This window comes from Orycteropus afer, unplaced genomic scaffold (genome assembly GCF_000298275.1).
Source record: "Orycteropus afer afer isolate SDZICR_OR568_19922 unplaced genomic scaffold, OryAfe1.0 scaffold00497, whole genome shotgun sequence".
Lineage (NCBI taxonomy): Eukaryota > Metazoa > Chordata > Mammalia > Tubulidentata > Orycteropodidae > Orycteropus > Orycteropus afer.
Window position 1 is genome coordinate 575,081 of NW_006922084.1, and position 14,057 is coordinate 589,137.

At 46.3% G+C, this 14,057-nt stretch overlaps 1 protein-coding gene across 1 annotated transcript in view; it reads right to left on the reverse strand.

The window, feature by feature from the left end:
- The window catches only part of SEL1L3 (SEL1L family member 3), a 253,483-nt gene extending 239,486 nt beyond the window's left edge, over positions 1 to 13,997 (reverse strand). Inside the window, exon 1 of the mRNA XM_007955282.1 lies at positions 13,827 to 13,997. Within this exon, the coding sequence (XP_007953473.1) occupies positions 13,827 to 13,997 (171 nt within the window). The remainder of the gene's footprint in view (positions 1 to 13,826) is intronic.
- Between the last annotated feature and the right edge of the window lie 60 nt (positions 13,998 to 14,057).

Sequence of the window (14,057 nt, forward strand, 5' to 3'; positions counted from 1 at the left end):
ACAATTTAAAAAAAAAAAAAATCATACTTTCAATGTTTACCTTAAATACAGCTATGCCCATTCTCCATATTCATTTTTCTCCATAACATGTTTAGTGCTAATGCCAGGAACTCTAAGAGTCCTTGAGTGGTGCAAATGGTCAAGCACCTAGATCTCAACCCAAAGGTTAGAGGCTTGAGTCCACCCAGAAGAACCTCAGAAGAAAGCCCAGAAGATTACAACCACTGAAACCCCTAGGGAGCTGTTCTAATATGACATACTTGGGGTCACCATGAATCAAAGTTGGCTTGACAGCAACCACTTTACTTCTTATTTGCCAGGAACCTCGATTATACAGAATGCTGATGGAAGGGGTGTCTGATTTTGCTGAAAGTTCGTTAATAATTATCATTGTCATTATTTTTGCTAAAAATACACCAGGCCACTTTCTCACATTGATAAAGCACATCACCCTGAGTCAAGGATTTCATTTTACTTGGATTCACAATCAACACCAATGGAAGAAGCAGTCAAGTAAACAAATAGCATATTTCACTGGGCAAATCTGCAGCAAAAGACCTCTTTCGAGTATTAAAGAGCAAAGATGTCTCCTTGAGTGCTAAAGTGTGCCTCACTCAAGCTATAGTATGCATGTGAAAAGCTGGACAATGAATAAGGAAGATGGAAGAACAATTGATGCATTTGAATTATAGTGTGGGTGAGGAGTATTGAATATACCCATGGAATGCCAGAAGAATGAACAAATCTGGCTTGGTAGATGTTGTGGATTGAATATGTCCCCTAAAAATATGCATCATCTTGTCCAGACCATGATTCTCAGGATTATTTAATTATCCTCTACTTATCTGATGTAAGTATCCCATGTATTATAAATTCTAACCTCTATGATGTTAATGAAGAAGAATTAGAGGCAGTTATGTTAATGAGGCAGCACATAATCTACAGGATCAGGTTGTATTTTGAGTCAATTTCTTTTTAGATATAAAAGAGATTAAAGAAGCAAGCAGAGATCAGAGGGCCCTCATTACCTCCAAGAAAGAAGAGCTGGAAGTGGAATGCATCCTTTAGATTGGGGTCCCTGAGCTGAGTAACTCTTACAGCCAGGGGAATGTCAAGACACCTGGAGTTCTCCAAGGAATGCTGAAACCACAGATGTTGAAAGGAGACAAGGTTCTTCCCCCAGAGCTGACAGAGAGAGAAAGCCTTCCCCTAGAGCTGGCACCCTGAATTTGAACTTCTAGCCTCCTAAATTGTGAGAGAATAAATTTCTGGTTGTTAAAGCCACCCATTTTGTTATAGCAGCACTAGAGAACTAAGACAGAAGAAGTCTAGCCAGAATGCTCCCTAGAAGCAAGAATGGTAAGACTTCTTCTCATGTACCTTGGACGTATTAGCAGGAGGGTCCAGTCCTTCGGACAAGGACATCATGCTTGGTAGGAGATCAGTGAAAAACAAGAAGAGCCTCAACAAGATGGATTGACATAGTGGCTGCAACAATGGGCTAAAACATAGCAATAGCTGAGGCTGAGGCAGGACCAGGTGGTGGTGTGTTCTCTTTCAAGTAGGATTGCTATGAGGTAAAATTGACTTGATGGCACCTAACAATAACAACAGACCTATGTGATCGCTGGTAGTTATGATTGTGTCAGCCTGGCTGGGCCTGGTTTTGAGTGGCTGAGCAGTTAGATGTAGTTACTCCCCCATGATGAGACTGGTAATCAACTCTACGGTGGAATCTACTGGAGCAGCTGAGTAGCCACCTTAGGGATGTGGTCTGCTTCTCGTATATAAGGAGATGCTTTGAGAACAGTCTTAAGCTGCTTGCCACATTTGGATCTTGTATTTGGCTGAGTCATAAGTGAGTAGCCTACCATGCTGTTTGCTAATCTTGGAACTGTTTCTGGACTTGAACTAGTAGCCTGCCATGTTGCTTGATAATCTTGGAACGTGCCATTTTATTTATCAACCTTGGGTTTGTCAGCCTCAGCAGCCAGCAGCTACCTGAGTTAAAAGATGCCTCCAGCTCCAGTGGGCCGGAGCAAGAGACAGAGCTGAAGCCCCAGGCCAAGGGGCTTTCACCCAGCCCCTAGAGCTGACACTTTGAACTCGGGCTTCCAGCCTCCTAAAATGTAAGAGAACAAATCCCTGTTTGTTCAAACCATACATTTGTGCTATTTTCTGTTACAGCAGTACTAGAGGGCCAAAACACTAACCAATACAGAAGCCACCAGCCACGTGTAAGTAACGAGCATTTGGAACGTGTCTCGTCCACATGAAGATGTGCTTCAAGTACAAAACGCACTGGATTTCAAAGACTGAATATAAAAAATATAATGTAAGATATCTTCTTAATAACTTCTACATTGATTACATGTTGAAATCATAATATTTAGATGCACTGACTTAAATAAAATGTATTATTAAAATTAATTTCACCTGTTTCTGTTTACTTGTTTAATGTGGCTACTCAAAAATACCAAACTCACTGCCACTGAGTCAGATCCAACTCATAGTGACCCCTCCTTGGGTTTCCAAGGCAGTATGTCTATGGAAGTAGATTGTCCAGTGTTCCGTCCGAGGAGTGGCTGGTGGGTTTGAACCACCAGCCTTCTGGTTAGCAGTCAAATGCCTTAGGCACTGTGCTACCGGAGCTCCCAATGTGGCTACTAAGAAAAGAAAACAACAGTCTCCATCGAGCTGATTCATGAGTTGCAGAGCAGAGCTGTGCCCATAGGGCTTTTGTCAGCAGATTGTCAGACCTGTCTTCTAAGGCACCACTGGGTAGGTTTGAACCACCGACCTTTTGATTAGTAGTTGAGCCCTTAACCATTTGCACCACCCAGGGAAAGTTACATATGTGGCTCACATTACATTTCTATAGCACAGTGCTATACATGATTAGAGGTTGGCAAACTCTCTGTAAAAACAGGCCAGGAAGTAATTATTTTAGGTTTTGTGGGTTATATGGTATCTGCTGCAATGATTCCACTGCAGTAACAAAAAGTAGCCATGAAAGAAAAGAAACCAAACCTCCTATCGTAGAGTCAATTCCAACTCCTAGTGACCCTATGGGACAGAGTAGAACTGCCCCATAGAGTTTCCAAGGTTGTCATCTTTATGGAAGCAGACTGCCACATCTTTCTCCCATGGTAGGTTCGGACCGCCAACCTTTGGTTTAGCACCTGAACAGTAAACCACTGTGACACTAGGGCTCCTTAAGAATGGCCATAATCATAACATACTATACAAAACATTGTTCCACCTACTACTTTGGCGAGTAGCGACTGGGACCTTAAAAGCTAGGAAGCTGCCATCTAGATGCAACAACAGGTCTCTCCTCGTCAAGAAGAAAGAAGAAAACCAAAATTAATGGAAACAATCAGTCCTAGCGACTGGTACACCATCCGATCTGCAACCTATACAACTATGAGACCAGAAGAACTAGATGGTGCCCAGCTACCACTGCCATCCACTTGGAAGAGATGTAGGAGATCCTGCATAAAGAGGGAGAACAATGTGGAACAAAACTCAAGGAAGGTGGGGACCAGGTTTGCTGGTCCAATAGAGCCTGGTGTAACCACTGAGACTATGGCCCCTAGCTGCCCTTCAGGTCTGGAATTGAACCCACAACTGTGGTTTCCAGCCAAACAAAGTACAGGCATGTGAGTTAAACATTTACCTCAAGTAGACACACGCCCTGGATAGAACAATCATGGGAGAAGGAAGGGCTGCTTATGCACAGGGAGACGGCTCAGGGTGCAGGAGAGTGTGGAGGAATGGTCACTGGGAAGAGGTAACTATGGGGAGGAAGTGGGAGGGAGCTGTTTCATTGTGGTAAACTGTGGAAATGACATGAGACAAAGTATATGTGAACTGCTGTATGAAAAGTGAATTTACTCTGTAAATCTTCACCCAAATCCTAATAAAATAAAAAAAAAAAAGAATGGCCTCAAAAAAAAGCCATTACAACGTGAAGTCTTACAGGCACCAATGCCGTGTAGGAAGTCGGAGTCCTGTGGGCTGGAGCAGGCCCAGGGGCAGCCAGTACATCCTGAGTTACAGCTACCTCTGTTATGTACAAAACCAACACTGATTAGCAACACATCACAGTCTAAATATTGATTAAGCTGAAGCTGATTTCCTGACTCAAGTCATGTGTGTGGTTATGAGCTGCTTCCTGTCAGGAAAATAAGGCAGCTCCCTTGAAGAGTTTCAGCCACAGGCGGGACACGTGTACAACTTTCGTAGGTATTTGCACATGCCAAGTTGCATTCACTAAGCTAAAAATCACCCAAATGTTCCTTTGTTTAGCCATCACAAGGTCAAAGTCCACATCTTATTCATTGTTCGAACTCTAGTTTGTAAGATAGGCATTGGTACATACTAGGAGTTAAGTAAATGTTTTGTGCTTAACTGAAGTTCTGGGCATGGGTACTCCTGCTAGGTGCCCAGGTGGTCCCCTCACCCCATTACTGCTCCACAGCCTTGCGGGCACCTGCATGCAAACCACTGGCCCTGGCCCACTGCCCTTCCCTTTCCTTCCAAAGTTCTCTTGGCAGGTCTCACCACATCCCTATTCCAGCCTCACGAACTCCTTCTGAGGCGCCAATACCCTTCAGCACCTCACTGGGGCCCTGGAGGTCGGAGCTGACCTGGGGGACTGTGAAGGCAGGGAAGGCGTCACTCTGGCTCCCACCTTCCCCATTTGGGGTAAGACTTCTCCCAGCACTTGCATCCCTCCACACCTTTCAGACAACCCCCCTACATTTTAGAAAAGTTCCATTTCCCCACACTCAAAATACAACTGTCTCCGTTCCCTGTGGTACTCCTGTTCATCTAGCAAGTTCATCCATGCTAATGGGATAATGAAAAAACACAGAAGTGATGTCACGTATTTGCATTTCCATGCCAGCTTGGCGGAAATGCAGTCTTAAAAGTACAGCAGGTCTGTAAGCAAGACTTTTTGGGGGGCTGGTGGCATTTCTGTGTCCCTCAAAGTATGCCATTTAGGCAGCCACACAAAGGCAAGCCACTGTGGATGTGATCCACTTTGCACACAATAGATCCAGGCTCTGAAAGATGCCTGGCCCTCAAACATCTAATCATGGCTCTACCACCGCATCTGAGAAACTAAACCCACTGCCAGCCAGTCGATTCCAACTCATAGCAACCCTTTAGGACAGAGTGGGACTGCCCCACAGGGTTTCCAAGGCTGTAAATCTTTACGGAAGCAGACTGCTTCATCTTTCTCCTGCAGAATAGGTGGTGGGTTCGAATCACTAGCCTTTTGGTTAGCAGCCCAATGCTTAAACCACTAGGCCCCAGAGCTCCCTATACCACTACATATGTGTATAGATATGTTGTTGTTGTTGTTATTTCCCATTGAGTTGGACCCAACTCATAGCGACCCCTCCTTGGGTTTCCGAGGCAGTATCACTACAGAAGTAGATTGCTGCATCTTCCTTCCGAGGAGTGGCTGGTGAGTTTGAACTGCCAGCCTTCTGATTAGCAATCAAGTGCCTTAGGCACTAGATCTCTATCTATTATTGGTGGTTCAGTGGGAGAATTCTCTCCTTCCATGTGGGACACCCAGGTTCTATTCCTGGCCCTGCACAGGCCCCACCTATCAGTCAGTGGAGGCTTGTGGGCTGCTATGATGCTAAACACGTTTCAGCAGAGCTTCTGGGCTATGACAGACTAAGAAGACAGGCCTGGCAATCTACCTCCAAAACAACCAATGAAATCCGAAGGACCACAGCAGTTTGACCTGCAACTGATCCTGCACAGGACCAGGTAGCATTTCATTCCATTGTGCGTGGGGTCACCATGACGCCAGGGGTCCACTCAAAAGCATCTAACAACGACGACAAGACCTGATCAAACTCAAATTATACAGTGTTACACACGTCACAAAACATGGATTCCTTTGCCTTTGTGTAGGTGTTATGTACTATTATTTAAAAAAAAAGAAAGAAAGAAAGAAACGGGCCAGTTAATCTGTTTCATGATAGAAGGTCCTATATGAGAGCTTGTTCTGGTTACCTAGTTCCACTTTGATAAGAATATACCACAAAGGGGATGGCTTTAACAAACAGGAGTTTATTCTCTTACAGTTTGGAGGCTTTAAGTCTGAGTTTAAAGTGCCAGGCTCTAGGGGCTGGGTGAAAGCCCCTCAACCCTGGGCTTCAGCTCTGCCTCCTGCTCCCAGCCCACTGGAACTGGAGGCTTTTCTTCACTCAGCTGCTGGCTGCTGAGGCTGACAAGCCCAAGGTTGACAAATAAAAAAGCACAGTCCCAATGTTACCAAACCACACGGCAGGCCATTAATTCAAGTCCATGGAAAGTCCCAAGGTCGGCAGAGCACGGCAGGCTGCTGTGCAACGACATGGCTACATGCACAGTTCAGGTGTGCTATAAGCTAGAGACTGTTCCCCAAGGCTTCTCTTTATACACAGGAAGCAGACCACATCCCTAAGGCGGCTGCTCAGCTGCTCCCAGTAGACTCCACCATGGAGTTGATTACCAGCCTCATCATGGGGAATACTGCATCCAGCTGCCCAGCCACTCAACCAGGCCCAGCCAAGTTGACAGACACACTTAACTACCACAGAGCTCGAAATACTTTGAATACAGCCTGGGAATCAAGAAAGAGATTTATGTATCCTCTGATGGGGAAAGAAAAAGCCATCAATACTGCCTAAACTTCTTTTAGGATGACTGCATTTGATTCTTTCCAACAAATCAATACACAGAGACTATTCAAATAGCCCTTCCTTGTTCCAAAATCTTATCAGTATGAGGAAGGCTGAGAATCCTCGGCTCTCTTCTGTCTGTGGTCCGCATGTTACTTAAAGAAGGAACAGAGAGACTGAAAAACCTAAAAATCATTCATGTTTTGCTTCAGGAAGTTCCTTTACACTTACACATGCCCATGAGCGTGTCTGATGAAAATCAAACCCACTGTCGTTGCACCTATTCTGACTCCAGGCGACCCCATGTGCAACAGAGTAGAGCTCCTGCAGAGGGTTTTCTTGGCTGTTATCTTTCTAGAAGTGGCTTGCCAGGCCTTTCTTCTGTGGCATGTCTGGGTGGATTCAAACCACCTTTTAGGTCAGTGGATGAGTACAAACCCTTTGTGCCGCCCAGGGAGCTCATGTCTGAAATGCAAGCAATAACTGGGTATCTGATGTTCTCTTCCCTGCCCCTCCTACTTCATCAGTGACCTAAACACACCTCAGTTTACGCACACCCTCTCTCCAAACTGGCTGGATCAAACTTTCCTTAGGTCAAACAGGTAACTTATTAAAAGGCCTACTTTTCCTATTTCTGCTGACTAGATATAAGCCAAATTGTGTTTGTCAACAAAGCATGCAATTAAGCTGAGTGGGCAACGATGTCAATATGGATTTCAAAATCAAGATGTGCCTTGGAAGCATCTTCCAGTGAACCCGCATGCCTTCTTCACCCTGAGCGCTGGCTAGAGAAACACAGCGACTGTAATGATTAAGAGGAAACCCCAGCTGCACAGGATTTCTTCCTCTCAATACTATTTGCTATGCTATTTCTTTCTAAAGGAGTTCTGATGGCATAGTGCCTAAGGCATTTGACTGCTAACCAGAAGGTTGGTGGTTCAAACCCACCACCAACTTCGCAGAAACTCAAATCATAGCAGGGTAACTAAGGTTCAGTTGACCACCTGTCATGTGTCTGGCATTAGGACAGGTGCTTTAAGTATCTCATCCTCACAACAGCCCAGAGAGATGGGCAGCATACCAGTTTTACAGAGGAGGAAATGGAATGGATTCAGAGAGGGTAAGTAACTTGCTCAAGGTCAACCAGCTACTAAAAAGGAAAACCAAAATTGACACGGACATCAGGGAACTCCAAAGTCAGAAACGGTGTTGCCTTACAGCAACACTCAAAATGGTCACCACTTTCTGGGTGCTGTTGTTGCTGTTATGTGCCATCCAGTTGATTCGACAACTCACAGCCGTATACGCCAGAGTAGAACTGCCCCAGAGGGGTCCAAGGCTGTAATCTTTCCTTAAGCAGATTGCCACAATCTTTATCCCACACAGCGGCTGGTAGTTCAAACTGCCAAACTTTCAGATAGCAGCCAAGTGCTTAATCACTGTGCTACAAGGGCTCCTACTTTCTGGCTAGATTTTCCAGCCTCTCTGTTCTCACTCCCTTTCCTCTGTACCTGTCAGCACTTTCTGGCTAGAGGAACACATCCCAGGACTTCTCTTACTTCCACCTTGAAAACCCCCTCATGTCAGCATCCCTCTCTTCTGGGGGGAGAAGGACATCGCTGCACTGAGCGAAACTTCCGGTGCTGTTCAGCTCTTCTTTGGATGAGGATGGGAAACAAACAGGGCCTGCCAAAGTTGTACCCCCTCAGCAATTCCTCACATGCTGCACAGCCCTCCTGCCTCTCAGCTGCTTTCTCGGGGGAATGGAATGAGTCAATAAACAGAGTAACTGATTCACTTTAGGCTATTTATGGTCCATCCATGTGTATTCATCTTCTCAGTGAATTGCCTGGGTTGTTTCTTTTTCTCTGCTTTTCCTCTAAACCGAAAAAAACCAGACTCACTGCCGTTGAGTCAGATCCAACTCATAACGACCCCTCCCTGGATTTCCGAGGCAGTATTTCTACGGAGTAGGCTGCCCAGTGTTCCTTCTGAGGAGTGGCTGGTGGGTTTGAACTCGCCAGCCTTCTGGTTAGCAGTCAAGTGCCTTAGGCACTATGCCACCAGAGCTCCTACCTTTCCTCTGGATGCTTCCTTTGAGCCAATTCATGGTGCCTTCACTTCTCCAACAAGCAGCCAGACCAAATAGAAGGCAAAAGGCTGACCATCTCTTAGGAGATTAGAGAAGCTCTGGTCGAGGTGAATGTGGGAGCTACTGACTGATGTGAACTTTGGGGATTATCACTGTGTTTCAAATACCCGTAAGCACTCCTCCACCAGCCTGGCAAACTGATGGTCCCTATACCTTAAGTTCAGACATAGCAATGACTGTGAGGGTGACACAGGACTGGGCAGTGTTTTGTTCTGTTGTACATAGGGTCACTATGAGTTGGAATTAAGTCAATGCCATCTAACAACAATGTATCCTCTCTCAAGAAGCCCTGGTGGTGCAATGGTTCAGTGCTTGGCTGCTAACCAGAAGGTCGGTGGTTCAAACCCACCAGCAGCTCTATGGGAGAAAGATATGGTACCCTGCTCCCGTAAATATTACAACCTTAGAAATCCTACGGGGCAGTTCTACTGTCCTGAAGTGTCGCTATGAGTCATAATCAACTGGATGGCAATGGGTTAACATTCTCTTGATCATTTTAAGCCCTGTGTAACACACGTTGTCATCGTTACATGCCCTCGAGTCAGACGTGACTCACTGTGACCCCCTCCTTGGGTTTCCAAGGCAGTATCACTACAGAAGTAGACTGCCCAACCTTTCTTCTAAGGAGTGGCTGGTGGGTTTGAACCACCAGCCCTCTGGTTAGCAGTCAAGTGCCCTAGGCACTATGGTACCAGATAGTCAGGGGTTAATGAGTACTCTTAAATGGATAACCTGTGGTCTGTGACTACATGGAGAATTCTGGACAATTTCTATGACAGCCATTGGCTGCTTACGATCGCCACATACATCTGTGCCGGTAATGTCCTCTTATCTCTTTGTCCTCTGGCTGTCTTAACAAGTGAAAATGTCCACTCTGAATATTTCAGCTCTCCAGCTGACATCAATATTGGCCATTTGAAGATTTATTTTCTCTTTAAACAAAAAAAATTATACATTTGAGACCACAGTTGGGAATGGACACAACTGCCTTCTAGAAGTGCCACTGTTACAGATGGGCAGCTTCAGGCTGGTTCTGGCCAACTTTGGAGGAAGGTAAGAGTTAATGGTGAACAAATACGACAAGGCGTGTGTTGGGCAAGTCGGCTCAGTACCAGGGACCTCAGGGGAAGCAACTGCCCTTCCCTTTGCTTCCGGGGGCCTCACTGTCTCTGAGGAGCCTCTATGCATCTTAACCTTTGGTGACTTTAGAATTTTCTGGCAGCTGCTGGAACCTGGGATCATCTTTTCAGAAATCTGTTTGGCGTCATTCCGTGACTTATCTTTCAGGCCTCATCACAATTATTCATGCTTTGGCAGTATCCTAGCTACAGTCACAGTACCCTTCTTGGGCTGATACTGAAGGTTCCTCTGTCCCAGCTGAAGGAAAAGGAAGGTATCCATCTCCTTAAGATCTTGGCTCTACGGTCATGCTCCCCTCGACAGCAGGGGTATAAAGGCATCTGTTCAGACAGCCACTCAATCCCCAGCCCCTGTGAACAGGCAAAGAGGTGGGGATAACACAAAACAGTAAACGGTCCCCACATGGTGGAGAACTTGGCTTTGGAATGCATTTCAAGGTACACTCTCTGTCCACGTGGACACATAATCATACTAACTCAGATGCTAAACCCATCCAGCTGTCTCTGGCCTAGGAGACTACATAAAGACTCAATCCTTTACCTCCATCATGGATGGCAAAATATTTGCTGTTTTCAGTCTGTCTCTCTCCTCTCTCAATATCCTGTTTCTTTTCTGTGGCCTGTGCTTCCTGCTTTATATATTTTAGGCTACTTTAGACATGACCTCACATCTGGGCCAATTGCTGGAGCTCTGCTAATGGCCCACACATTTATGCATAAGGGGAATAGGTTAGAGGCAGCAAAACCAAGAAGGTAGTAAGCTGGTAGGGCTAAGAGCTGGGGCTCTGGAGGTAGACAGACTTAGGTTTCAAGTTTAGAGTAGCTGGATTTTCCTCGGGTAACGTACTTAATATCTCTGCCTTAGTTAGCGCATCTGAATGGGAATTATAATAGTTCATATTTCATAGGGTTGTTGGTCAGATTAAAATTGGACAATGTATATAAACTACTTAGCACAGGGCATGTTACTGGTATTACTATTATTCTGAGGCTTCCAAATTATAAAATAGCATGAGCTCTGGTGGGAACTCTGGTGGCATAATGCCTAAGGCACTTGACTGCTAACCAAAGGCTAGCAGTTCAAACCCACCACCCTCCTTGGAAGGAAGGTTGGGCAATCTACTTTCATAGTGATACTGCCTCAGAAACCCAAGGAGGGGTTGTTATGGGTCAGATCCAACTCAACGGCAAAGAGTTTGTTTGTTTGTTTGTTTGTTTGAGCTCTGATGGTACAGTGCCTAAGACATTAAAGACATTTGAATGCTAACCAGAAGTTTGGCAGTTCAAACCCAGTAGCCACTCCACAGAAGGAAGACTGAGCAACCTATTTCTGTAAAGATTTACTGCCTGGGAAACCAAGTGGGGATTGCTATGAATCAGAATCAACTCAATGGCAGTGCATTTGGTTTTTCTCTCTCTGGTGTCTATATATTTCTGAGACCCTGCCTAGCTATTCTGCTTCACATCTACCCTCCACCTGCCCACCTCCATGCCTGACCAATCACTTTCTCCAGGAAGTACTCCTTGATTGAGCAGAATGTACACAAACACAATGCATTTTTTCTGTTTTATGTTTTGCACATGTTTCATGAAAGTATTTACATCTTCTGTTACTCTCACACTGAGCTTCTCCAAGACAAGAAACCTTGCCTTTCGGTAGCATCTCAGACGGCACATCCTAAACGCACAATTAAAGCTTCAATTGCTCAGGAAGCACCATCCCCAGCCCAACGCTGCTCTAGAGCCCAACTCCTAGCACAAAATCCCCCAGCAAATGGCTAGACATCAGAATAAAGTGTCTCCTTGGGTTTGCAAAACCTTCACATTCTGTTGCAAAATAGCTGTCTTGTACATCAAAGTTCTTCTTTTATGGTAGCATATCTGAAGCCCATCTGAGGAAAGCACACACAGGCTGGAGGCATTGACAGTTCCCTCTCCATGATATTTCCAAAATCCATTCCTTCCCTGTCTGCCAAGACATTCATCCACACTCTAGTTCTTTTCCACATTCCAGGGTTTTCTATAATCTTCCTTTTAAGAGCCTTCTTCATCACTCTCTATCCCACTCCTATCTACACAGAGTATCACCTCCCCTTCTCTGTGATCTGTTCTATTAAATCCCCCTTGGTGCACATACAACTTTTACACTCACACCACCATCTGTCTCTCTGTTCCCTGCAGTCCACTTAAGGCCTTCAGGTCTCCTTCCAGTTACTCAGTTATCTTGGGAGAGCCAAGATGTGGTCCCTCCTTGCCAGGTCTGGGGATGTGTACGTGGAACTTTCCAGACCTCCAGTGCATTATGTCTCACACATTGCTCCCCCACATCATTTCTGACTCTGTGGGTAACCAGTGCCTTGTGGACGTGGGTCATCTGTTTAAACTGAAACCCTGTCACATTTGTTATGGGCTTTTATTTATGAGCCCGTGGGCTGTAATCCCAAGACATATATATTAAATAACAGTAATATCTCTTGGATGAAAGATATCATTCACATTCATTGACAACTTCTTATGAAAATATGAACTAAATCTGACTACAAAATTTGGTATTAGGAAATCTTAAAATATGGGGAAGAGCATGGACGGCTCAACAGGTAGATAGATGCAAAGACAGAATTACAATTTGCCGTTTTACACTCTCTGGCTTCAAGAAACGAAGAATTCAAGCCTTAAAAGAATCTTGGGCTGGGTTGTACGTTCCTTCAGAATCAAATTCTAATGTCTGCCAGTGTCTCCTCAGCAGTTTCTAGCTTCTGAGAAGAAAGATCCCCGATAATGACAATGCCACACAAATGAAAAGAATTCTGGACAATGACAATGCTTTTTTTTCTTAAGAATTCTGTGAATTTCCTATTACATCAGTTTCATGATTCAGCATTTTTCATCTCATTTATTTACAGTAATATACGGTGAGATAACCCAAGGTTTCCGTAGGATATTGGAAAATAAGGTAGGTAGGGCAAGGAAGGGTGGCATCCTCTGCAAATGGACTAGTGTTTCGGAGAATTCAAAACAGAAGAAAGCCAGCCGCAAAGGAATTTAGAAAAATTTCTCCACCTTGTTCTGAGGGTCTAAATTATACTCGTCTTTAAAATAAGTAGGCTTTGAAAAACACATTACTACCATTTCGTGGGTGGCTAAAAGAGAATCCAAGAAGTGTGCCAATTGTAAACTGACATGCAACGTATTCTCTGAAATGACAATATAGAAGACGCAGCTAAAGTCACCACTCCGGCGGCAAGCGTGGTACAAAGAACTAGATTTCTTTCTGTCATTCGCAACTTGGTTGGAGTGACCAAGGAGTTGAAGAGCGCTGGAAATACGAAGTTCATCGCAGTGTGCGTTGGCAGTAAACGGTCTGGGCCCGTGAGGACCGCTGGAAAGTAGGAGATGGAGCCAGGCGGGAGGCGGGAAGGGGGAGAGAGCAGTGAAGTTGGGCTCGGGAAAGAAAGGAGCAGCGCGAAGATTGGAAGCTCGGAGGGGTGGGGAGAGGACTCCGAGCCGTGCTCGGCGGGGCGCGGAGGGAACGCAGGGTCCCGAGGCTCTTCTGTGGAGTGGGGGAGTGGTAAGGGGCTCAAGAGCAACCTGGCCCAGGCGGACGGAGTCTGGGAGGCAGAGGAAGGGACAAGAGCGAGAGCGCAGCGCAAGTCCAGTCCAAGCGCCAACCTCCGAGCCCCCGGTATCCATCCCAGGTGCCGGAGCGCCCGGGACGCAGCGACGAGGAAGCGAGAAAACTAGCAGCGGCGTCCCTGCTCGGCGTGGCGGGGGTCCCCGGCCGCCCCCACCCACGTCCCCAGGGCCCCGCGCAGAGGGGAGGACCCGGGCAGGGTCGGCGCTCACCAGGTAGCAGAGGAGGAGCAGCGCGCAGGCAGGGCGGCCGCCGAGGCCCTGGGAGCAGCCGCCGCTCAGGGGAACCATGGTTGAGGCCCGGGGGCCGACCGTGGGCGGCGGGGGTTGCTGCTGCTGCTGCTGCTGCCGCGGCCACCCGAGCCCCACGCCGCGCCGTTGCATGGCCAGGCCGCCCGGATCCGGGCCGGAACAGGTCACCTGGTGCAGGGACCGGCCCCCGCC